Raw genomic sequence first — 24,326 nt, forward strand, 5'->3', positions numbered from 1 at the left:
CACCACCTGTTTCACCTGCGAGGCATCTGGAGCTCTGCCGTCCGTTATAACGATCTCCAGAGCCCGGGCCGGAGGAGAGGAGGGAGACACCAGAGTTCGGACGTGGTGTGGTTTGAGTTAGCACCATCCAGAGAAAGAACAGGGGAGGGGGAGAGGAAAAAATCTCCTTCCAAGTTCCCCGCTGCTGCTTTCTTTATTCCTTCCTCTTTCAGCAACAATTCCTGAATCTTTCGTTTTTTTGACATTTTTTAACAACCCTCAACCCCCTTTTTTTAATAAGGCCACATGTTATAAGTGTCACTCATTCTTACCCCGTAAAATTAACTGTAGACTCATTTAACTGCATTAAAACCTACCAAAGCAGGGAAAACCTGGCTTCCAGAGCAAATACAGCCAAATAAGGCAATAACTACCAGCCGTGTTTCTGATCTGTAAGGCTTTTTTTTTTTTTTTTTTTACAGGAGGGGAACAGGTTTAAACGGACATAAAATACCGCCAACTGTACTTCAAGTTTGTTTGTGTGTTTTTGGATGAATGGAAAAGAGCTGAGCAACAGGTTTATGTCACCAAAGAAGTAGGCGTGAGCAAGAAAACCTGAAGTTCACCATTTCACATCGTTGGTTAGCTCAAACAGCCGTGACCTCTGACCTCCGAGATGTTTCCCCCGAGGGGAGGAAGCACAGCGCGTTACCTGCACAGACAGCTTTATGGACGTTAGCGGTCCAGTTCCCAGAGCTCAGGCACACGGCCTTTCTGTTTCCCTGGAGACTGTAACCTTGGCGACAAGTGAGAAGGCAGACGAAGCCCGGCGCGACGGCCCTTTTCCCGCAGGCAGGGGGCGACAGCAAGATGTTCTTCAGGGTGGTGACCGGAGGACAGCGCACCTCTGGGGAGACGGAATGAGAAACAGAGATCAACCATTCATTCAGATTCATCCTGTTCAGGGTGGCCCACACAAGGACAGGCAACCACACACACTCACCGGTCACCAAAACAACTCAAAATGCATGTTTTAGGACTATGGCAGGAAGCCGGAGGGCTTTCACTTGATGCAAAACTCCCAGCCAAGATCCGAACCACAAGCCTTCCTGCTGTGAGAAGGCAGCGCTAACCGCCACGCTGCGTAGCTTATTTAGCTGCCTGAAAAAGCCCGTTTTCTTATGCCTCTGTAGTGGACTTATAGGTCTTAAACACAACCTAGGTAGTCAACCCGTAAGCTCCTCCCCATGCCTTATATAAAGCCTCAAAATGGCTCCATTCAGCCTCCTGCTGAGCTGGTGTGGTGACCTAATCCAGGTGGTGAGTAGGGTCCCCGTTTCATCCTGCATGTGTGATGCAAGCTTTGGTTCCCACTAACATGTGTTTTTGTCTTTTTAGGTTTACTTGCTGCTGTTTTGTTAGTTTGTTTGTACAGTTTTGTTGTGCTGCTTTGTTTGGTTCGTTCCACTTTTCTTTTGCTTGTGTAGTTCTTTGTCTTTTAGTTTGATTATTGATTAAATGTTTGTTACCCATTCCTTTTTTTGAGTTTCAGTGTGGCCTGGGTGTCATCAGGTTGGAGGCTAGGCACTGTGGTGAGGAACGCACTTCCTGTTTTGGCATGCAAGTACACTGGGGCACTTTTAGTGTGTTCGTTGTGGCTTTCAATTGTAGTGTTGCACCCCAGCTGAAGAAAGAGACACACATCCGGTAGTATGCCTCCCCCTGAGACCTCAGCCCACTGATTTTAATGTTGTTAGTCATTTGACTTTTAGTATTGTTATAGCCGGCCTTTTAGCTTTCCGTGAATAAAAATACTTTACTAAATTCGTCTCGTGTTTAACCCTTCTCTAGTTTCTTTGCAGCAGCTTTACCACAGCAGTTGGGTTTCAGTTGTCATATCCTGGGGTGCAAGTCCCCAGGTGGCGTTGTTGGCTCTAAAATATTTCATCCTTTACTCCGCTCCTTGCCACACCTCTATTTGTGTGTCATTAGATATATAAAAAGCAGTCTAAAGGTTTCTATTTCGACTCACTGAAAATTAGATTTGAACAGGAAAACTGAACAAAAGTGCTGCTTGGAGGATCTTCAAATGTTCCCCTAGTGTGATTAAAAATCTAAATTTTTGCTGAATTCACGACAAATGCCAGTAATAAAGATACTCTTAGTCATTTTGAATCAAACAGTGGCACAAAAATGACAAACATTTGCTCCAACAATCAGGCTTAAGGAGGCCTGACCGCAGTATTTATGCGCTGGAAGCTTTTTAGGCATTTTCCAGGGCAGCTAATGGATTGATCATACCCGTTTTCATTCTACTCCCCATCTGAACTCAAGTTTCATTGCTCTGCCTGTAAGGACACAAGGAGAAAACACACTCAAGAGGGATATTCAAGTGCAGAAATATATCTTCTCAGCATCCTCTCAGGGGAAATGAGACGTTTCTCTTTCAGTGCAAACAAACACTGAAGCGAACGAGCTCCAGCTCGTTGGTGCAGAGCAGCAGAGATGGCAGATATTGATAAGCAGAGAGAGCTTTCCGGAAGCAGTCGACTCGGCTGTTTTAAATAGCACATGGAGCTGGTTTGGTTGGCAGTGAGTCAGCGCATGCCGGAGACTTGTGGCCCAACACACTCATACGGTGTTTGTGTGCCCGACCCGAGCAACTATTTTAACTTAACTATCAGTTTCTAAGTGTGTGAGTAATTTAAGTGCCTTTAACTATGCTGCGAGAGAGCAGCTGCATCTTTCACCGAATATGAGCTCAAATAAACACCACATGTGTAACCGCTGTGCGTGTGTGTTTACATGTGTGCTCGAAACCACACGATTACGGGAGAAACGCGCAGATCAGGAGTTGCTTCGGGGGGTCGTCGGGCTGATAAACTTTCTGTTTTTGTCAGTGAGCAGAAGCAAAACAAATAAAAACCAAGCTCACAGTTTAAAAAACGCAGAAGGAGGCTAAAGAGACCGGTCGTGCATCTGAATAAACTCACAGCTGCAAAGATTCAACATGGAAAATAATGCAAATTCAATAAGTGAGCAATCTAATTCAGATTATTATGACAGATTATAAAACAGCGTGCTCGATGAATTCCCTTGGATGTGACACAAATAGTGTTATTAAACTGTGGATGATTTATTTCTTACGAGCATTTTAGCCCAAACAGCCAAATATATGCACATTTCCTGAACCCCCGAGCAAAAACCTGTCGCTCAAGAGGTTATTGCCAAAAACAAGTCATGAATCACTGAAATAAAAGGAGATTGCAAAATTATAGATGGAGCAACTCTACGTTTTTTTTGCAAAAATAAAGCGCTGACAGCCTTTTTTGTCCAGCACTTTTTATTCTGCGCTTATTATTCTCCACAAAACAAAAGGAAATGGATTTTCTTTTACGTTTAATAGACGTAAAAAGCTGCAGACTGTTCACTTAGAAAGCGATTACGGCACCTTTTGCAGCCTTTTTTTGGAGGGTCTCATTACAGACGCAGTATACACACACTCCAGCCTGAGATACTGTACACGTAAAGGTTTTATTTCTGGGTCAGAAACCATCTCTGAAGCCAAATAGCTCAGCCTCTGAGAATCACTCATCTCACAGCAGGCTGTAGGACGTATTTTTGGTGCGGAACGGCTTCCGTCTGGTCGCTAACATAAAGGTCCAGTGGTTGTTTCTCTGTGGAGTTTCCCCATCGACACAAAGGAGCATCTTTCCAATCACCTTTGGCTTGCTGGAAGCTCTTTATCTCTGATTGAAAAGTATCTAAAGCGACTGCAGATCTGTGTGCTGAGACGTGAGCCTCTTCCCAAAGATGATGTTCTCCCCCTCACGGTTTGGTTTTCTCTGCGAGACCTTAAACATACACGTGTATCTATTTATTCTGTAGGATGCATCGCAGAAAAAGATTTTTTTTGATTTATTTGAAGAAAACTGAAGAAAACTGAAGGAAACTGAAGGAAACTGAAGCAAAACTGAAGGAAACTGAAGCAAAACTGAAGGAAACTGAAGGAAACTGAAGCAAAACTGAAGGTAACTGAAGAAAAACTGAAGGTAACTGAAGCAAAACTGAAGGAAACTGAAGGAAACTGAAGAAAAACTGAAGGAAACTGAAGGAAACTGAAGCAAAACTGAAGGTAACTGAAGCAAAACTGAAGGTAACTGAAGCAAAACTGAAGGTAACTGAAGCAAAACTGAAGGAAACTGAAGCAAAACTGAAGGTAACTGAAGCAAAACTGAAGGTAACTGAAGCAAAACTGAAGGAAACTGAAGAAAAACTGAAGGAAACTGAAGGAAACTGAAGAAAAACTGAAGGAAACTGAAGCAAAACTGAAGGTAACTGAAGAAAAACTGAAGGAAACTGAAGCAAAACTGAAGGTAACTGAAGGAAACTGAAGCAAAACTGAAGGAAACTGAAGCAAAACTGAAGGTAACTGAAGCAAAACTGAAGGAAACTGAAGGAAACTGAAGCAAAACTGAAGGAAACTGAAGGAAACTGAAGGTAACTGAAGGAAACTGAAGCAAAACTGAAGAAAACTGAAGGAAACTGAAGGAAACTGAAGGTAACTGAAGAAAAACTGAAGAAAACTGAAGGAAACTGAAGGAAACTGAAGCAAAACTGAAGGAAACTGAAGGAAACTGAAGGTAACTGAAGGAAACTGAAGCAAAACTGAAGAAAACTGAAGGAAACTGAAGGAAACTGAAGCAAAACTGAAGGAAACTGAAGGAAACTGAAGGAAACTGAGGCAAAACTGGATGCATCGCAGAAAAAAAACTTTTTTGCTTTATCAGATTGGTCTGAAATGTGACAAAAATGTGGAAAACTGTTTAAAAATGCTTCATTTTAGTTGAAATTTCTACCTTTAGGGTTACCATCAACGGCTAAAGAGCATTTCCATTGTTTTATTTCAGCAACAAATGTCTGCAAAGTCGTATTTTGTGAAGTAAGAAATGTAATTTAGATCACAAACAGTGCTGCTTGGAGTGTGAGATGGAGGGCGGACAGTGGAGGGAAGGCTTACCCACACACCGAGGTTGGGGTCCACTCCATTGCGAGTTGGCCTGACAGGTGAGGGTGGAGTCTCCCTCTAATCTGTAGCCCCGATCGCAGCCCACCTGACACTCCGCCCCGTAGGACGCCCCCCCGTCGCTGCAGCGCAGGGAGCCGCGCTGGGGTCGAGTCAGAGGTGGGCAGGAGCGCACTGAAACAGCCAGAAAACAACAAACATGAGAACCCAAAGCAGCCAGGCAGACGGACCAAAGCCGGTTTATTTATTGTTAAATCTAACTGGATCCGTGTGCTGCTGTATTATTTCACCTTCATCTTATAAAAGCAGTCTTTTAATCCTGTGATGGAGAAGAAAAACAGTATTTTCTGATTAACACTGGTTTTAAATATCACGACAAACTCGACCAAAACAAAATAAGTTCTTTAATACCAATTATCGTCCTTCTATTGAGGCCAAAAGCAGACTTAAAGCTGCCATTTTAAGGTCTGTACTGGATGATGGAGATGATATTTCAATGTCTACATGTCCTGGATTCCCTCCCTGTGGAGCGCCGAGGTTCATTACAAGCTTTAAAACTCTCTTTTTGGGTCGGATAACCTGCCCCATCTTCCCCTAAACTCAAGCATGTCTTTTATAAAGCTGCTCCCAGTCTTCTCCCGTCCTACCGACAGACCTACGTTTCCCCCCAAAAAATTGTACCCAGAGCTCGTGCAGAGTTTGGGAAAAAGGGTTTAAATGTGCTGTAATCAGCTGCCTGAATCTGAAAAAGCTGGTGTCAGAAAATCCATTTAAAGTATGCAGAAACATCTGGCTGTAGCTTTTTCCTCAGTTTGTGATTTTTACAGCGGTTTTGTTTCATGTAATCACTCGTGTCTGTATTGTTGTAACCGTCGCCGCTCTGAGCTGCTACCTGTCTTCAGCCAGGGATTCTCGCTTGAACCTTCTGTTTAAATAAAGCTTTATGACATAAACAGCCTATAAATGCTTTCAAGAAGAAAGCAGGAGTGAATCCCCTTCAGCTATAACTCGGGACCTATCATTTAACCCAAAGTGTGAAAGTCCCCCGTGAATTAAAACAAAAAATATTCCGGCGTCTGCTCTGAGTTATGCTGAGGTCTAGGAGAGGGTGTGTGGCGTGTTATTTCTCATCACCACCCGTAGACAGACAGGCAGCTCGGAGGAGACCCCCTCCCTCAGGGTCTGGCTGGCTGGGAGGTCCCACAGTCTGTGCCACAGACACGACTCGGAGAAACACATACAAGCAGACATGTGCACACACACTTAGAAAATATATACTCAAAGCCACAAACTATAAATCTCCAACTCACACCCTTACATATTCAGTGTCTTGGTATTTCTATGAGTCACCCTGCTGCTGCCTTTCTGCTAAATCTGGGATTTTCCTCATTAATCTCTTGACCTCTCCAGCTCCTTCTTCTCTTCTTTCTTTCCATTCAGCTTTTTTTTTTTTGGTTTTTAACTCCCTCACACTTCTGTCCATCCTCTGCTACTATCGCTCCTTTGCTCCGTGAACTCTCGTCTCCGTCTCACCCATCCTCCCTTCTTCCCTCGAAAACATCTGGCCTGGCAGAAAAACGGTAGTCTCTTCGATTAATGTCGACTCCCAACTCAGTCTTAAGCACACATGATCTCAATCTATGCGAGAAATCTTTACATGCTGACTCATGCCGACTCCCACGAGCTTTGATTTGTAGGAGACTCTCAGCAGATCAGTACAACAGATCAGCTCATATCCTCCAGCTCCACAAGCTGATTTAGTGCCACATAAATGTTTATGAAGGATTGCAGACATCACAGAGAGGTTTCCAAAGCTCTGATGCAGGTTTCATAGTTTAATGAAGAATTATATAGAACATGCTGTACGAAAGCTGCTGCTATCAACGAGACAACCTCCTCTGTTTGAGCATGTAAAGGCATGTAAAGGCGGCAGCCCTGAAAATCTGATGCTTTTGGTCATTCCTGGGCTCCACAACAGACTATCCACTTCATCAGAGCCGACTGAGGTAACCGGGAAGTTGGACGATTCTTTACAAACACATGAAATCATCTCTACTTTCTCAGCTGTTTTCAGTTCAGTTCAGTTTTTATAAGGTTTGTTTTAGGAAGCCAAAAACCAAAGCTGGGCACTCCTTTACAACCATACAATGAAATATTGGAAATATTGAAGGAAACTGAAGGAAATTGAAGCAAAACTGAAGGAAACTGAAGGAAATTGAAGCAAAACTGAAGGAAACTGAAAGAAACTGAAGGAAATTGAAGCAAAACTGAAGGAAACTGAAGGAAATTGAAGCAAAACTGAAGGAAACTGAAGGAAACTGAAGGAAATTGAAGCAAAACTGAAGGAAACTGAAGGAAACTGAAGCAAAACTGAAGGAAACTGAAGGAAATTGAAGGAAATTGAAGCAAAACTGAAGGAAACTGAAGGAAATTGAAGCAAAACTGAAGGAAACTGAAGCAAAACTGAAGCAAAACTGAAGGAAACTGAAGGAAATTGAAGCAAAACTGAAGGAAATTGAAGCAAAACTGAAGAAAACTGAAGGAAATTGAAGCAAAACTGAAGCAAAACTGAAGGAAACTGAAGGAAATTGAAGCAAAACTGAAGCAAAACTGAAGGAAACTGAAGGAAATTGAAGCAAAACTGAAGGAAACTGAAGGAAATTGAAGGAAATTGAAGCAAAACTGAAGGAAACTGAAGGAAATTGAAGCAAAACTGAAGTAAACTGAAGGAAACTGAAGCAAAACTGAAGGAAACTGAAGGAAATTGAAGCAAAACTGAAGGAAACTGAACTAAGACAAGACTAACTGATCTAAAGTAAAAGTGATAAAGACAAAACAGGAGTCGGACAACTAAAGACTGAGAACCAATGACTCAAGAACTCAAACAAGCTAAACTTAAACAAAGCAGAGCAGAGAGCAACCAAAGACTAATCTATGAACAAAAAGACGAATCTAGACTAGAGAAAAACCAATTCTTATAAAAACAAATGACTAAAAAACAGTAAAACCAGTAAAAACCAGACACAAAGAACAGTTGTGAAACATTTTCTGCTTATTTGTGGTGCTTTTACACGCTCACCCACCGGTTCCACCACAACACGTTGCCTTTTACCGGTCTAAGTGCCTCCCATGTTGTTGTGATTGGTTTAAAGAAAGGAACACTGGTCACTGAGTGTTTGTCCCAGTGATCTGATAGTGTTCTGTAACTGGGTGTGTTCCTCACCTCTGCAGCTGGCAGGTGTGCCTGACCAGATGCCGTCAGCCTGGCACAGTCTGATGCCGGTTCCCTGGAGCTCAAACCCTGGCTGGCATCGCACCCCACAGGCAGCTTCGAAGTGGTTGTTGCACACATTTTGCACAAAAAAGCCATTTTCTGGGGGAGGCAATGCTGGACAGTACACCACTGAGAGAGGAGAAGAAAACACAGCTCAATTCAAATTACAGAAACTGACATAATGTGACACACACACACACAGAAAGTCTGCAAAGACAATAAAGCACTTAAACAAATGACTGAAATCACATTTCAGGCTTCATTCTCTTATCTGAAGTAAGGGAGGAAGAGAAAACACAACGCAGTGTGTGAAACTGGTGATGAATGGACCAGAGTGCTGTCAGGTAAGCTGCTCAGTGGAAAACCTCCGGCTCCATCTTCAAGGACCCGGAGGTCAAATCAGATTAATGGAAGCAGAATCATGACAGCAAGCAAAACTGAAGCAAACTTAAGCAAACTGAAGGAAAACTGAAGGAAACTGAAGTAAAACTGAAGGAAACTGAAGGAAAACTGAAGGAAACTGAAGGTAACTGAAGGAAACTGAAGCAAAACTGAAGCAAACTTAAGCAAACTGAAGGAAAACTGAAGGAAACTGAAGTAAAACTGAAGGAAACTAAAGGAAAACTGAAGGAAACTGAAGTAAAACTGAAGGAAACTGAAGCAAAACTGAAGGAAACTGAAGCAAAACTGAAGGAAACTGAAGGAAAACTGAAGGAAACTGAAGTAAAACTGAAGGAAACTGAAGGAAAACTGAAGGAAACTGAAGCAAAACTGAAGGAAACTGAAGGAAAACTGAAGGAAACTGAAGCAAAACTGAAGGAAACTGAAGGAAAACTGAAGGAAACTGAAGCAAACTGAAGGAAACTGAAGCAAACTGAAGGAAACTGAAGCAAACTGAAGGAAACTGAAGCAAAACTGAAGGAAACTGAAGCAAAACTGAAGGAAACTGAAGCAAACTGAAGGAAACTGAAGCAAACTGAAGGAAACTGAAGGAAACTGAAGTAAAACTGAAGGAAACTGAAGCAAAACTGAAGGAAACTGAAGTAAAACTGAAGGAAACTGAAGCAAAACTGAAGGAAACTGAAGCAAAACTGAAGGAAACTGAAGCAAAACTGAAGGAAACTGAAGCAAAACTGAAGGAAACTGAAGCAAACTGAAGGAAACTGAAGGAAACTGAAGTAAAACTGAAGGAAACTGAAGCAAAACTGAAGGAAACTGAAGCAAAACTGAAGCAAACTGAAGCAGACTGAAGGAAAACTGAAGGAAACTGAAGCAAAACTGAAGGAAACTGAAGGAAACTGAAAAAAAACTGAAGGAAACTGAAGCGAAACTGAAGGAAACTGAAGGAAACTGAAGGAAACTGAAGCAAAACTGAAGGAAAACTGAAGGAAACTGAAGCAAAACTGAAGCAAAACTGAAGGAAACTGAAGCAAAACTGAAGCAAAACTGAAGGAAACTGAAGGAAACTGAAGGAAACTGAAGCAAAACTGAAGCAAAACTGAAGGAAACTGAAGCAAAACTGAAGCAAAACTGAAGGAAACTGAAGCAAAACTGAAGCAAAACTGAAGGAAACTGAAGGAAACTGAAGCAAAACTGAAGCAAAACTGAAGGAAACTGAAGGAAACTGAAGCAAAACTGAAGGAAACTGAAGGAAACTGAAGGAAACTGAAGCAAAACTGAAGGAAACTGAAGGAAACTGAAGCAAAACTAAAGGAAACTGAAGCAAAACTGAAGGAAACTGAAGGAAACTGAAGGAAACTGAAGGAAACTGAATCATGACAGTCCACTGGAATGAAAAGTCCACACGGGGAAGGAGGAAAAGCTGCAGCTGTTACTAACCGGTACAGTTTCCCTGCTAATCTCTGTGCTTTCTTTACTGACCGGCGGCCCCTGTTATCAGATGAGCACGGTGAGTTTTATCATGTTAATCATTTGGAGGAAAAAAACCTGTGTCATCACAGTGGAGATTAAACTGTGAGACCATCTGAAACCGTTTACATTCATGGTAAGTGACTCTGCTTCTTATTCAAACCACACCACCTCCACGGGCTGAATAAAACACACACATTTAGTGAAATACATCAAGTTTACGCTCAGTTCTCCGCAGTAAATACGAGCTGATGTGTGATAAGTGTTTTCTGCAGCCCTAGAGTAGGGCTGGGCAAGTTAACTCGTTATTATCGCGTTAAATATTTTATCGCGCATTAACGCAGGTTTTATTTATTTATTTATTTAAATAGACTTATATGCCTTTAATGGAAATTTCAGAGAGACAGGAAGCAGGGGTCAGAGAGAGGGGGAACAACACGCAGCACAGGGCCGTCCAATGCGGGACTCGAACCGGGGCCAGCTGCAGCGAGGACTATAGCCTCTGTACATGGGGCGCCTGCTCAACCCACTACGCCACAAACCACCCCTGTTTTATTATTTACTTTATTTTGTAAAAGTCTGTTTCTCACAGGCTTTTATTTTGTAAAAGTCTGTTGCTCCCAGGCTTTTATTTTGTAAAAGTCTGTTGCTGTCTGTTGTGGAACCGGAAAAGAAAGTAATCGGCGGATCCACCAAACATGGAGAAGGGTACGGAACTTTTACTCGGCCGTTTTCATTTTAAAGTTCTTCCAGACGGCGGAGTCGACAGAACCAAAGTCATCTGTAAACTCTGCCAAGTTGAATTGTCTTCTCAGCGTAGTAGTTCCAGTCTAAAATATCACTTAAAGGCAAAACACACAACTGATAGCAGCAAGTCATTCAAGGAAACAGACAGTGGAGCGAGGCTTCTACATAAAAACTACAGAAAGATGCTGATGTTAAAAGTGTGTTTGCACAACAAATGTTATGGCACTTTCATTCATATGGCAGCACATTTAAAATAAAGCTAAATGCTAAAAGCTATACACTACTTTTGGATTCATTTTTGGATTCTGCGTACAAATGCGATTAATCGTGATTAATCAGGGAAATCATGTGATTAATTAGATTAAACATTAAAAGTAAAGTCTGAGTTCATATATGCCGTCGTCGTAAAGCCAGAAAAGTGAAAGAACTGTGTTCCCGTGCAGCAGAAGCACAAAGATAAGGTCTCGGCTGCTCTTACCCTGACAGGTCATGCCGACCGGCTGGTGTCCCGGCCTGCAGACGCAGTCATCCAGGGAGGTGCTGCCGGGCTGGGAGGTGTGCCGTGCGTCAGGGCAGGGCGAGCAGGTGCTCAGGCCTCCTGGCGTTGCCTCTGGCTTATAGGTGCCGGGCGGACACGCTGTTCAGGGGGAGAGAGACACAGCGCTTAGCAACCCATCAATCCCAAAGACACGAGAATGTTGCTGAAAGGGGGAAAAACTGTCCAAAAACAGTCTGGAAAACAGCTTTACGGACTTATGAGGAGACTTTGATAAAAAATTCATGTCTGGACGTGTTGTGGAGAAAATGTGGCAGAATGATGACCTCACCGGCGAGGCTACAAAGACAACTTCTGATCAGAATCCTAATTCATCCAAACAGGCTACGCCCTTCCTTCTGGCGCCGATCTTTTATTACAAAGAAATGCAGCAATCAGAGACGGGTTTATGAGTATCTAAAAGCAGCTTTGTGTTGCATTGAAGAGCATGTGGGCTCCATTAGAAACTCCCTTTTGATCACCTGAAAGTGCACGCGTAAGCAGGAGTGCTTTTTATTAACGTCACCTCGGTCGGATCAGAGGAAACGCTGCAGCGATGAAGAAGCAGAGCTCACGCGAAGCCTGCTTTCTTTTGCCATGACTCAACTTCAGAATCAGTCCAGTGCTCGCACTGCAGTGAAAATGAGTCCTACTGGAACAGAAACATCCGTTTCACAGGGGATTGTTCATAGATTCCAGTTTAGCTAATCAATGATGTCATACTTCGACATTTTCTGAGCAACTACACTGAACTATTTTCATGTTTCATCCCAATAATTTCCGTTTCTGACGTCCCGATTTTGTTTCCGTGCGTCCAAAGAAACATTAAAACAAATAAACTCTTGATGGTGACCGTCCGCAGCTATTGTTTAAAGGGACACAAAGTAATATATTAAGTAATTTATTAGCTCAAATCAACATATTCATTCATAAATTAGTCCTCATTGGTGTAAAATTATCTCTGTCAAAAATCTCACTTATCCTCCTGAGTGAAGAATAACTTGTCTGTATCTACATAGAGCAGGTAAGCTCTATGGAGGCTGCCATGTCCTTCCGGTCTATGAAAAACAACGTCATGTCCGCCGAATGGCTTATTACTGGCGCTAATGGTAAATAGATTTTATCTCGTAAATTATCCCACTAATAATGCATTGATTGTTACCAAACTTCTGCCGTAGTGCACATAGGCTCTTAACTCACAAAACGAGGCATTAGAAAGTTTGTAAGTTTACCGGGAGTTTATTTAAAAGAACACTTTCCAGCAACTACACACTGCTGCTAACGCTACCGCTGCTAACGTTGCGTCAACGTCACTTCCAGTAACTCCCGGAATATGACTAATTGCATTGCTTGCACACCAAAGGCTATGTCAACTTATGTTATCTGACATGTTATCTGTCATCTGTATTTATAGTGTTGTTGTGTGTGTGTTATGTAATCCTTTGTACTGTGTGTCTTGATGTCTTTTTGTTTGTATGGACCTTGAGTCTGAATATATAGCTTCTTGAATCTTGACACGTACCGCCTGCCGTAGTTCAAGAAGTTGCAACGCACGTTTGAAAACGCAAGGCGCTAGAGAGCAAATTCATTCGACTTTGCAAAATAAAATTGCACCACTAGATGGGGGAAGAAATTACAGAGTGTCCTTTAAATTAGCCCACAAACGTCGCATTCTCAGTCGCGTTAAGGAAAAACTCCCATGAACTCCATTAAAAATGATCGGCACCATCTTCTACATACAGGGGCGGCCGTGGCCCAGTGGGTCGTCCAATAACCGGAAGGTTGGCGGTTCGATTCCCAAAGATTGGTGAACTGACAGCTGGAGGGGGCGCAGTCCACCGCCTTGCCAAGGCCGAGGTGCCCTTGAGCAAGGCAAGGCAGGTTTATCTGTACAGCACAATTCAACTAAAAGGCGATTCAAAGTGCTTTACAGATGCATTAAAACAGCAGAAATAAAAAGCACGATTTAAATTTTAAACAAAAAGAAAGAAATAAGAACAATAGGTAACAATAAGATCGCCACATACAGCAGTTGTGGTGTAACACCCCATCCTGACTAAAAGTGAGCGAAACTGACGAATTTCGCGAGGGTGTCCCACACCCCGGCGCCGCCTCCCAGTGGCCACTCGTGGTATTGCAACACAAAAAAAATCCCCTGTGGCCCAAAAAGCATTTTTCCAATAGACCGCAATAGTAAAAGCGATGCCTGTAAAACTGTTCACAGGACGCCTCCCGCTGTAACCGCTGTTATTCACTAATCTTTGTATTCTATATTTTTAAATCATGGACTTTTTATCCGTCAAAAAGTTTTCTAACGTCCAGAAAAAGCAGCAGAAAAGTCTCTTTTCCCAGCGTGACATCACAGCTGTGTACGTGCACTGTGATGTGTACGTACGTGCACGTCCTCATCGCCCCAGGACATGATGGGAGGCCCCAAAGCATCATGGGGGGTGACTCTACTGCGCATGCTCTATGGGCCGCATAATGCTGAAGTCAGAAACTTTTTCAGCGTATGCGCCAGGCGAGCGACGGCGGCCATTTTGTGGTCCCTTATCCAGATAATATAATACATCCATGGGGTGTCCTGATGTGCAGCGTGACGATTTTGTCGGGAGTGATTCTATTGGTTCAGAAAGTTCTCACCTGAAACAGCGAGTTCTCTGGGTCCCTTCGGTTCAGATCTTTGTGGTTGGGGTGTTTGGGGTCATAAACCATCGGGCGCTGTTCCACGGTAAAGATCAGATCGCTGGATGGAGCGACATCGAGTCTTTTCTAAATGTAAACAGCCTGTTTGATTCGGTGCCATGTACTCAGAAGGAGAAAACTATAAACTCCTCAGACCTGTGCAGGTTGTACCCCGCCCGGCAGGATAAAGCCGGCATGGAAAAGTGAGCGACTGAGCAAATAAAACCCACACGGAGGATTTAAAACGCTTAATAACTTTTTAAAAATGTGTTCACAATCTCACGGGATTCAAAGCCCAAAGTAATCATGGGCTTCATGACTATTTTAGGACAAAAAAAAAGAATTAACCGACACTGAATCCACAGAACTAATACTCTCAGCAACTCATTTAGTATTCTTTAAACCAGAGCCCAGGTGTGACTTTCCACTGCCGAGCCAATGCCAGCTGGGCCTCTCTTCGGTGAAACGCAGTAACCCACATCAAATACAAACAGAGGAAAAAACCCACGTGGAGTAGCTGGTGTGGCGTCTCAGCCGCTGATCCGTCTTCAGTTCTGTGTCCGTTAAAGACTCAGAGGAGGCGTATTACACAAGATGCAAGGACGGCAGAAAGTGTCCTCTCTGTTCAGCTCTTTGGGAATCTGTTTTACGGCTTCATTTAAGGTTTACAAGAAGCCCTATTTACTTTTAATGTGAATATTATTTCACCCGGAGAGCAACAGTGGAAATACTGTATCTGAAAAATGAAAAAAGTCCTGGCAGAACGCATGAGCTGGCAGGTAGAAGCCCGGGCCTGGCTTATGGAGAGAGGATGGAGAGGAGAGCGATGAACAGGAAGGGATAGGTGATGAAAGAGAGGGGAAACAAATGGAAAAGAGCACGGAGAAAGCTGTGCTGCGTGGTTTCAGTAGAAAACACAGACCCCATGCCGAAGGGAGCTGGATCTGGATCAAGTTGAGGCCAAAACATCTCATTTCAGTCCGTCTACTTAAAGGGATAGTTCGTCTCTTTTGACATGAAGCTGTATGACATCCCATATTAGCAATATCATTTATGAACATTTTCTTACCCCCTGCTGCGTCCTGTGAGCCGAGTTCCAGCCTCGTTTTGGCGTTGAGGAAAGTAGTCCGGCTACTTGGCTGGGATGTAAAAAATAAAGTATTTTGCTTCTCAAAACAATATGTGTTCAAAAGAGTAATACATTTGCATCAGAAAATCGTTCTCCAAGAAAAAGTCAGACCTCACAATCGCTTGGCGCTATTTTCTCTCCCGTCGTATCACTGCCTGCTGTGTAGACCGAGCAGCAAACACCGTAACAGGCATCACGCAGTGATACGAAGGGAGAGAAAATAGCGCCAAGCGATTGTGAGGTCTGACTTTTTCCTGGAGAACGATTTTCTGATGCAAATGTATTACTCTTTTGAACGCATATTGTTTTGAGAAGCAAAACGCTTTATTTTTTAAACCCCAGCCAACTAGTCGGACTACCTTCGTCAACGCCAAAAACGAGGCTGGAACTCTGCTCACAGGACGCAGCAGGGGGTAAGAAAATAATAAATGATATTGCTAATATGGGATGTCATACAGCTTCATGTCAAAAGAGGCGAACTATCCCTTTAAAGCTGATGGCTCTGGAGTTAACTCTAGAGCACCGTACCCTTCACTTAGGGAGGAAGTGGACCGTCAGCGGATGACCATAAAACAGAAAGATCCCGCTGTGACGGGACCGGCTGCAACCAAACAGCTGCTCAAAGACAACTGCGACACCAAATAACGACACGAGGAGGGGGAGGGGAGGGAACCGTTTACTCAGCATCAGAGGAGCTTTTGCATAATCCAAACCGCGAATAATAAAGTGGTCTCGTTCATTATCAGCCGTCTACTTCTTTGCAACACGAGAGAGAGTTATTGCTTTAATAAAGGAAGTTGTGAGAAGGCCAAATAATTCTCTTTGTGAGGAGATAAGAACCAGACTTATCACGATGGATCTCTGCTTTGGCAGCGAAGCAGGTCTCCTTTGGCATTCCAGAAAGAAAACAGAGTGATTTTCTGACCAAACCTGGCCTGTCGGCCTCGGCTCTGCCTCCTTTCAGGAAGTAAAAGCTGCCGATCGCCTTCTTAAAGTGTCCTCAGACCCTGTGGTTCCTCTTTCATTTATTAACAAGCTCCAAATGCTTTTATTGGCCGCTTTGCCGATGCTACGATGCAAATACAGTTGAAGGCCGGTGAGTCATTAAGTCGGGAGGTGGTCAGCGTTTGTGGTGCTGAAACAGCTGCCATCGGTGGCGTCCTCCCGGCTCTGAGACTTCTACCCAAACACAAACACTTCAAACACTCTCTGATGGACGCTCATCACGATGTTGGGAAGGATGCAGAGATAAAAACAGGTATTTTCTCCTCTCTTCTTCTTTCTTTATTTATTTTTAAGGTAGTAGTTTGATATAGCTCCCATGTTGTGCAGCTGATTATTATGTCTATGCTGTTCTATCTCGTGTTTTGAACGCGTTTCTGTGGAAACTAAGACGGCCAATTCCACTGAATTGATCCTTCTCCTGTAATCGATGATGTCTTTGGCACTCCAAACCATAAATTCAAAGATTTCCATGTGTGTGAGAAGGTTTTACAACCTTACATTCACCATCTGTGAGTCTTTAAAAAGCAGTTAAATGTAGAACAAAAAGCACTACATTAATGTGTGAACATACCCCCCCCCCCCCAAGTTTAAAACCTCACCTTTGAAAACAGTGACTTACAGTTCATGTGAGGCTTTCCCATCTACCGTTTATAATGAGGGAAAGTAATAATAAAATCTCTTTGGGTTAACAAAAGGAAGTTAAAAAGAAAAGCAAATGACAAAAGCAATCACAGACCCAGCTCATCTGCTAAAGTCCTTTCTCCTAATGTGAAGTAAGTCGGGGGAAACTGGCGGACGCGCCGGGGTCCGGGAGCCAAAGTTACTATCACACGAGAATCTCCTATGTCTCGTGGGGGGGGACGCTGGGTTCCATTAGCCAGGCCTAAAAACAGACCACAACGGAAACGATGAAAAGGAGATCCAGAGGGTAAGGCCAGAACATCTGCCTCCTCGAATTAAATGACAAACAGGCCGAGAGGGAGGGAGGCAGGAGAGGACACGTTCTGCTTAGTCCGACCGAATCCACAAACATATGTTTAAAAACACCCATCCAGCACTCCTACGCTCATCGCTTCCCACATCTTATTTCAAACGTAAATCACTGCTGTTTTATCTCTTTTGAGTCAGACGCCCGACCGTTTCTCTTACTGACTGGAAACGTCTTCTTACTTCGGAAATGTTTAGGATATAAAGCACAAAGAAAAAAAGCACATTACATTTTAATTCAATTCCTCTTTGAATGGACGATGTGGAAAATGCAAATAAAAGAAAATGCAGTGATTTGTAAATAAGTTTTTGTCAGAAAAGCAACGGGAGGCTCTGTGGTGAAGTTTTCCTACTTTAAATCTCACCTTCAGCCGTCGGCGTTGGGCTAACGTGTGATTCTCCATTGATTGCAGGTGTGACTGTGAGCATGCACGGCGTATATCCACATAACGGGAGAGAACAGGGCAGAGACAATACAGCCTCTAAATAAGGCTTTATCTGTCTTTATTTCACCAATACTTTAAGACCAATGAATGAATGAAGGCGTACTGTTGCACTGTTAGCTCAGAGCTGCCGTGTTGTTGTTATCGGGGGGCTTATAGGAAGCTTTCTACACACGCGTCTACTGGGATGACGTCATAAACGAACGCCGCTGCAGCACAGCTCATTCACTCCGGTAAGGACGTCCATCGTACTCAAAGTCGTCGTCCACGTCGTCAAAGTCTGATAAATATGTTGCCATGTTACACAAAAGTAGCAGCAGCAAACTGCGTGTGAAGCGTGTGTAGAAAGTCACCCGATTGTCATGTCCATGGGGTGTTTGCCATGTTTTTAGTTCCTGTTTAGTTCTTAGTTTTACCATGCTTTAGTATTCAAGCTCATGTTTAGTTTTTAGTTTTGCCATGTTTTAGTTTTCCCTCATGCCTTAGTTTTCTAGTCCAGGTCCGGTATTTAGTTTAGCCACGTTTTCCCCATAGTTTCTGTTGCTCTGCCATCACCTTCATTCATTTCACCTGTTTTCCCCTCAGCTGCACTCACTCACCTATCACTCAGTCAGTGTTTAGCTTCCAGGTTTCCTCATTGTGTTTGCCAGATCCTACCCGTCAATATCCTTCATGCCAAGTTAAGTTCTTTGTTTTTCTCAGCCATAGTGATGTTTTGTTTTCTCACAGTATAGTTATTGTCTTCCGGCTCAGCCGCGCTTTGCGTTAACCTTTAAGTTTGCTTTTTGAAGTCCGCATCCGTGTCCTTTTACGCCTCGCACCACCCAAACCTGACATCGATAGCCCCTAATAACAACAACACGGCAGCTCTGAGCTAACAGTGCAAAAGTACACCGACTTTCACCAAACTGTTATCTGTGAGAAGATGAACGTATTTTATGCCTGAAATAAGATTTCAGGCATAAAATACGAAACTTCCCCTTTAAGTAGCGATTCCTGTTCTGAGATATTGAGAATCAAAGAGAGCTCAAGGTGAAGCAGTCCATACTTATAGTCTACACATGTGGATGTGAAAGGAACTGGTAACTTCTCCGGGATGTACCTGCACCACCAGCTCCGGCCCCTCGTTGACACTTGAGATAAAGAGCGTTTCCAAATGACAAATATGTGGACGGATGAAAGTAAACGCCAGCAGCTCATTTAAAAAGAGCTTTGAAAGGGAAAAAAAAAGCGACCCGTAATTTCTATTCACGAGGCAAATCTTTGGCTTTTTGTTCCAGATATTTGGCATCTAGTTTTTTGTGATAAAATCTCTAACAGAGACTAAATATTTATTATGTCTACGGCTGAATTGAATCTCCTTTGAGCTCCGAATAACATTTTAGAAAAGAACAAATGTGGTTGACATAAAGTATGCTGACATTGTGGGCCTTATGTGGAAAGCAAACAACTGAATCAGCAAATATTTCTGTGATATTTTGCGGTGACGCAAATCTGTCTGTCGTCTTCAAAGTAGAAACAGTGGGTTCCAAGGAAGCCTCGCAATCCTGCTAATAAGTTAGCGAATCTGGGCCGAGTTCCGGGCATTTGTGGTCAAAGGGCTTCTCACACGAGAGACGCTGTTAAGTTGGGCCTTAAATTTCAGGGCTTTCCCAGAAAAAACACACAGTTCACATGCGAGGAAAGTTTCCACTCCTCTTAAACACTTAAGAGCATAAACAGAAAATGGGAGTCGATGGTTAGAACGTACAGACGAGGCCACAAAGACCGATCCAGTGCTGAGCTTGACTCTAAAGAAGCAGGATGTATGCGTCTCACTCTGAAATCAAAGGACCACCAACAGAACGTTTTTGGATGCAGCTCCAGGCTGCCGAGTCATTGCTCCGACGGCCTCAGCGCAGCTGTCGCTTCACGTGACACATTCCCCAAGCTTCTCATCTCTGAGTGAGGACTCTATTCTAGAGAGAAGCCAACAACAGTAACAACAAAACAAAACTATCCTTTCCCGCTTTAGTGTCTCTAAAAACTACATCTCAGATATTTACTGTGAACCAGTCGGGATGTCAGTGTCGATTCTCAGTCATCCAGGTGATCCGGAGAGTTTGGCTGTGTTCGAAACCGCATACCGCATACTACATACTACATACTGCATACTGTATACTGATCGAGCAGACAGTATGCAGAGTGTTTACCCACAATGCATTTCGCTACTGCCTGAGCTGATATCAGTCGGCCTGAAACTGATTTTGCTTAAGCTCTAAACTCTGTAAACTTTAGCAACATTTGAAACATTTTCAGGGGAGAAAGTAGTCGTTTAGATCCCCAACGTGTTGAAAACCTGACAAAATACCGGCTATTTACAATTCTGTTCCCACGAATTCAGCGCTACTAAAGCTAGTTGGTTATTTTCACAAAATAAAATACCCGTTGCCTTGTATCATAGGGAAAGCCATTACCATACAATTGGTGCTTTTGTTTTGAAAACAGGAAGTGAACCTACCCTCGCTGTAGCTAGCTTGAAACTGCTGTTTTGACAGGAAATGACGATCGGCGACGTCACGTTACGTTGCATCTTGGGTAGTTTGAGAATAAGTAGTAACCTCATGATGCATACCCAACATTTAGGAGAATCTAGTATGCATCCGGGAACTTCTCGCTTACTCAAACTCGCATACTAACTTAAAAAGTTAGTATGAGTAGTGGGAGAAGTATGTGGTTTCGAACACAGCCCTTGTATAAGGGCAGCCGGGTCACCTGAAAGAGGAAGAGTTTGAGAACCCTGTCCTGATGGAACATCAAGAGGCTCTAAATCACATCAGCGGAGAGCTGCTGAAGTCTGGTGCGCTCTCCAGCTGGATGGGGTGAAAAAAGCGGCTTGTTTTGAGATATGGCTGCTGCACAGCTGTCAACATACAGCAGCCTCCATTAGGGAGGAGAAGAGACCCCCACAGACCCCCCGATGACAAGACACTTCTATGAGGTGATGAAAGCAGGTCTCCAGAAAGGAAACTGCACAAGTCCAGTGGCTGCTTCTTCGATGTTTTCCTGCTTATTACTCGATTCCTTTCCCTGAAAGGGAATTACTTCACCACAATTGCTAGATACTTCTTACGGATCCTCAAGGACAGCAGGGCTGTCCTGCTCGGTTATTACAGGCTGCGCGAACACTGACAGTCCCTGGAAGAGTGAGGCGAACCGCTGAGCAACTGTGCAAACACAGGTTGGTCTCTGGTCGGCTTCGGATGGTTGCAGATGTCACTGTGCTGGGATAGAAATCCGCGGTATGGTCTCAGTAAACTTGGAATAACACTCCATACTGTAACACTAACATGTTTAAAGAGTTTGGCTTGTTTTCACGTCCTTTTTAACTGCTCAACACTTGCTGACCTGCCTTCAGAGGTCTAATACTGAATATTGAACCCATATAAATGTAAAAAAACAGAAACACAGCCACATAAGCTCCCATAGCAGCCTGGGAGTGGGCGTCCCCCCGGCGTGGGTTCAGAGTTCAGGGAGTGTTTGTACCAAACAGATGCACCGACAGAACATCGTGTGAGAAAAGTGTCGGATTTGGTGTAAGGAGAGCCGAAAGATGGCAGTTTGCAGACATAAAGGCGGTCTGTTCGCTGGGTCATAACGAAGAGAAAAACAAACAAAGTGACAAATGCTTCTCTTCCACAAAGCTGGCAGCAGCCGACTTCCTCCATCATTAGCCTTTGACCCTGGACGTAGCGTGTGTCCCTCTTCATCACCTCCGAACGAACGGAGAGATTTCAGTCAGCAGATCACATGCAAACACACATCAGAAAGCGTGAGGAAGGAGTCGGGAGCTCGAATGCAGAGACGGACGAGGGTCACCGACAGGGACAAACATGCTGGACTTGAGGAAGGGCAAAGGTCTGGAAGAAAAACAGCAGCGAGAAGCACTTAAGATGCTAAAGGAGGCATTCATTCCACCTTCCGAGTCCCTCCGGGACATTTTTCGGTTAAATTACGTGTGAGGTGATGTGAAAAGGAAGCGTGAAGAAGTCATTTTTCTTTTTTCCTGCACACTAAAGACATCAAAGATCCCTTTAAAAGACTCTAAGGCATCTATTGTGCACACGTCTGACCATAAAAAATATCTCATATTTCAGTGTAACAGGAAAAACTGGCATGAAATGTGTTGAGTGGCACAACCCTGATTACCTTTGCTGTTGAGTGCCCATTTCAGGTCAGTTTTAGGAGTTTTTACCGCCAATAAAAAGTGTTGCAGACAGAGGAATGGAGCATTTACAACATTTCTGAGAAAGTGTGAAACACTTCCACGAGTATAAATCAAAATGACTCGCACAATAACTCACGTTAGTAAAAAGATTCATCAAAACAAAAAGGGCAAAGCTTTGAAATGGTTTCCTTCTGCTGATTTAAGACTAAATAAATAACTCAGTAAAGGCAGCAGATGCTACTCCGTGCATGGCTGAAGGAAAGAAAACTTTAAAGAAGACACAATAATGCAGTAATTTACACTAGGAATACTAGTTTTTTGTTCCCTGGAGCTTATTTGTTATATTAAATAAGAAATTAGTTGCAAAATGGTTTGATTTACAAATGTGTACACTGATTTAAGTGCAACCAAACTATATGAAGATGTGTAAAAGGATTTAACAAATGCACAAATCAAAACTAATCTGTGCCATCAGCCCAGAGAATTGATGATTTTCACCGTGGAAACGTTTCCTGTGCGTAAATAAAGGCTCTAAATGCACAATGTTGTGAGATTTTTAAGCTCTTTCAGTTCCTCACAGATCCACAAATACATTCTGTTTTTAGTGCTGGTGGAAAAATGGGCCGTTTGAAGGTGGAGGAGACGTTTTTCTCTGAAGAAAGAAGAGCTCACGGCCTTACAAGACGCATGGAAACAGATGTCCAAAAGGGAGTAGGTTAAAAAATACATTGAAAATGGAAATACAGAAACTGAAATGTGCTCTAATGAATTATTAGCAGGTCTTTTGATCGGTCAGTGAGTGCCTGATTTACATCTACTAAACCTTTAGGCTTTAGCAGAATAAGACCAGAAGCTGACGGAGAAGCAGGTAGAAAGATGGAGGAGTGGACAGAGGAGGAGGAGTAATGACACACTGAGGTTTCACGGCTCCTTGTTTTTCATGCTCTCCTGCAGAGAAAGGTCCTATTAGGGCCAGTTTACAGCCTCTCTGCCTCCTCACTCCTTCATCCTGCGTCTCACAGTGTACAACACAAGTCATGTCTGTTTTACAGCATCCCTGACCTACAAACACAGCAGAAGTAGTCATCAATTAAGGCTTTTTACAGACCTATGTGAGCTGTTTAATGAGGGGAAAGAGGGTGGAAGGGAACTGAGGCATGCGACTAATATAGATTTCAAAGCTGCTCTGTACTTTAAGGCTGATGTATACAGTCAGAAACAAAGAAAAACCTTCAATAACCAAAGGAAATGCGAGAGTAAAACACCTGGGGGCAGCTTTGACAATGAGCTCATTTAAAACTATTTACTTTTTTAATATCCTGTGTGTTTCTTGCCTCCCAAGCTTTAATTTCAACACATTCCAAGGATGGGAATGAGGAAGAAAAATGACCGAATGGATCTGGTCCCTTTTCCTGTATAAAAATCAATTCATCCACCTAACAGCTGGCATCTTTTCACCTTGGGTGAGTAGATGCTCATCAGCTGGAAAACAGGGAGGCCGCAGACCCTTTCTATAAGGGTAGAAACCACGAAGGACAAAGCTCGAAGAGTGAGGAGTTCTGGAAGTTTCGACTTGTTGGACGAGCTAAATATAATGTCAGAATGTCAGAATCCCATAACAACGGAAATATCGTTATGATTTAATCCCAGTGTATCCAACATTTTGCAAGATGTCTCATCCAAAGCCACAGATGTCAGCCTTAGGGTAGTCAGACTTTCTGGATGCCGACCGCTGGTGTGAGCTCGCCAAATTCCCATCCCCCTCCTCCTCCTCGGCTATCTACGTGTTTCCCTTTTTCGAAGTCCACTGTTGTCTGAGTCTTTCAGTTATGAACCCAAATGCAGACGTTTTGACAATGATTCAGGCAGGCCTGCCTCGGATCTTCCAGTTAGAAAGATTAAAATATCTACGGCCGAACAGACATTTTGCACGTTTGCTGACCAGGTGACACAACACACGAGACTGTGAGATGGTGATAAAGCATCATCAAACTGCTGGGACGGTTTCACCTTGTAGTAAAGAGAGCTCTACACCCAAAGAAGCACGGGTCTGTGGCGCAGATCGCTTCTACACCGGCCTAAACTTCCGTCCAATCAGTCAAAGTAATTAATGGTGAGTAGGAGAGTCAGGGGGCGGGTGGGACCCGAGCCCTGAAAAGCCCTCCTTAGCTCATCATCAGGAAATCCCAGGCTTTCGTCCCACACTTCTATGCAGAACAAAAGGAGCCAGAGCTCATGTTGAGCAACGTGGGATTTCATTTTCACCATAAAAACATTGGGAAAGAAGGATTTTTTGGACAGCGGCAGACAAACTGAACGGGAGCAGACAGTCTGCAGTGGTTACTGGTGCTGAGGGCTTTGGGGTTTGCACAAAAAGAGGAAATAAAGAGTCTTTATGGGAGACTTTAGGCAACAAGTCTGAGGGGGCTTTACTAAATGT

At 43.4% G+C, this 24,326-nt stretch overlaps 1 protein-coding gene across 1 annotated transcript in view; it reads right to left on the reverse strand.

Annotated features, from left to right (window-relative positions):
• The window catches only part of svep1 (sushi, von Willebrand factor type A, EGF and pentraxin domain containing 1), a 149,400-nt gene that overhangs the window by 70,568 nt on the left and 54,506 nt on the right, over positions 1-24,326 (reverse strand). The window contains exons 4-7 of the mRNA XM_075451446.1: positions 11,374-11,532; positions 8,229-8,408; positions 5,000-5,179; positions 692-886 (exon numbers count right to left, since the gene is read on the reverse strand). Coding sequence (XP_075307561.1) covers positions 692-886; positions 5,000-5,179; positions 8,229-8,408; positions 11,374-11,532 — 714 coding nt within the window. The remainder of the gene's footprint in view (positions 1-691; positions 887-4,999; positions 5,180-8,228; positions 8,409-11,373; positions 11,533-24,326) is intronic.

Source organism: Odontesthes bonariensis, chromosome 19 (genome assembly GCF_027942865.1).
Source record: "Odontesthes bonariensis isolate fOdoBon6 chromosome 19, fOdoBon6.hap1, whole genome shotgun sequence".
Taxonomy (NCBI): Eukaryota; Metazoa; Chordata; class Actinopteri; order Atheriniformes; family Atherinopsidae; genus Odontesthes; species Odontesthes bonariensis.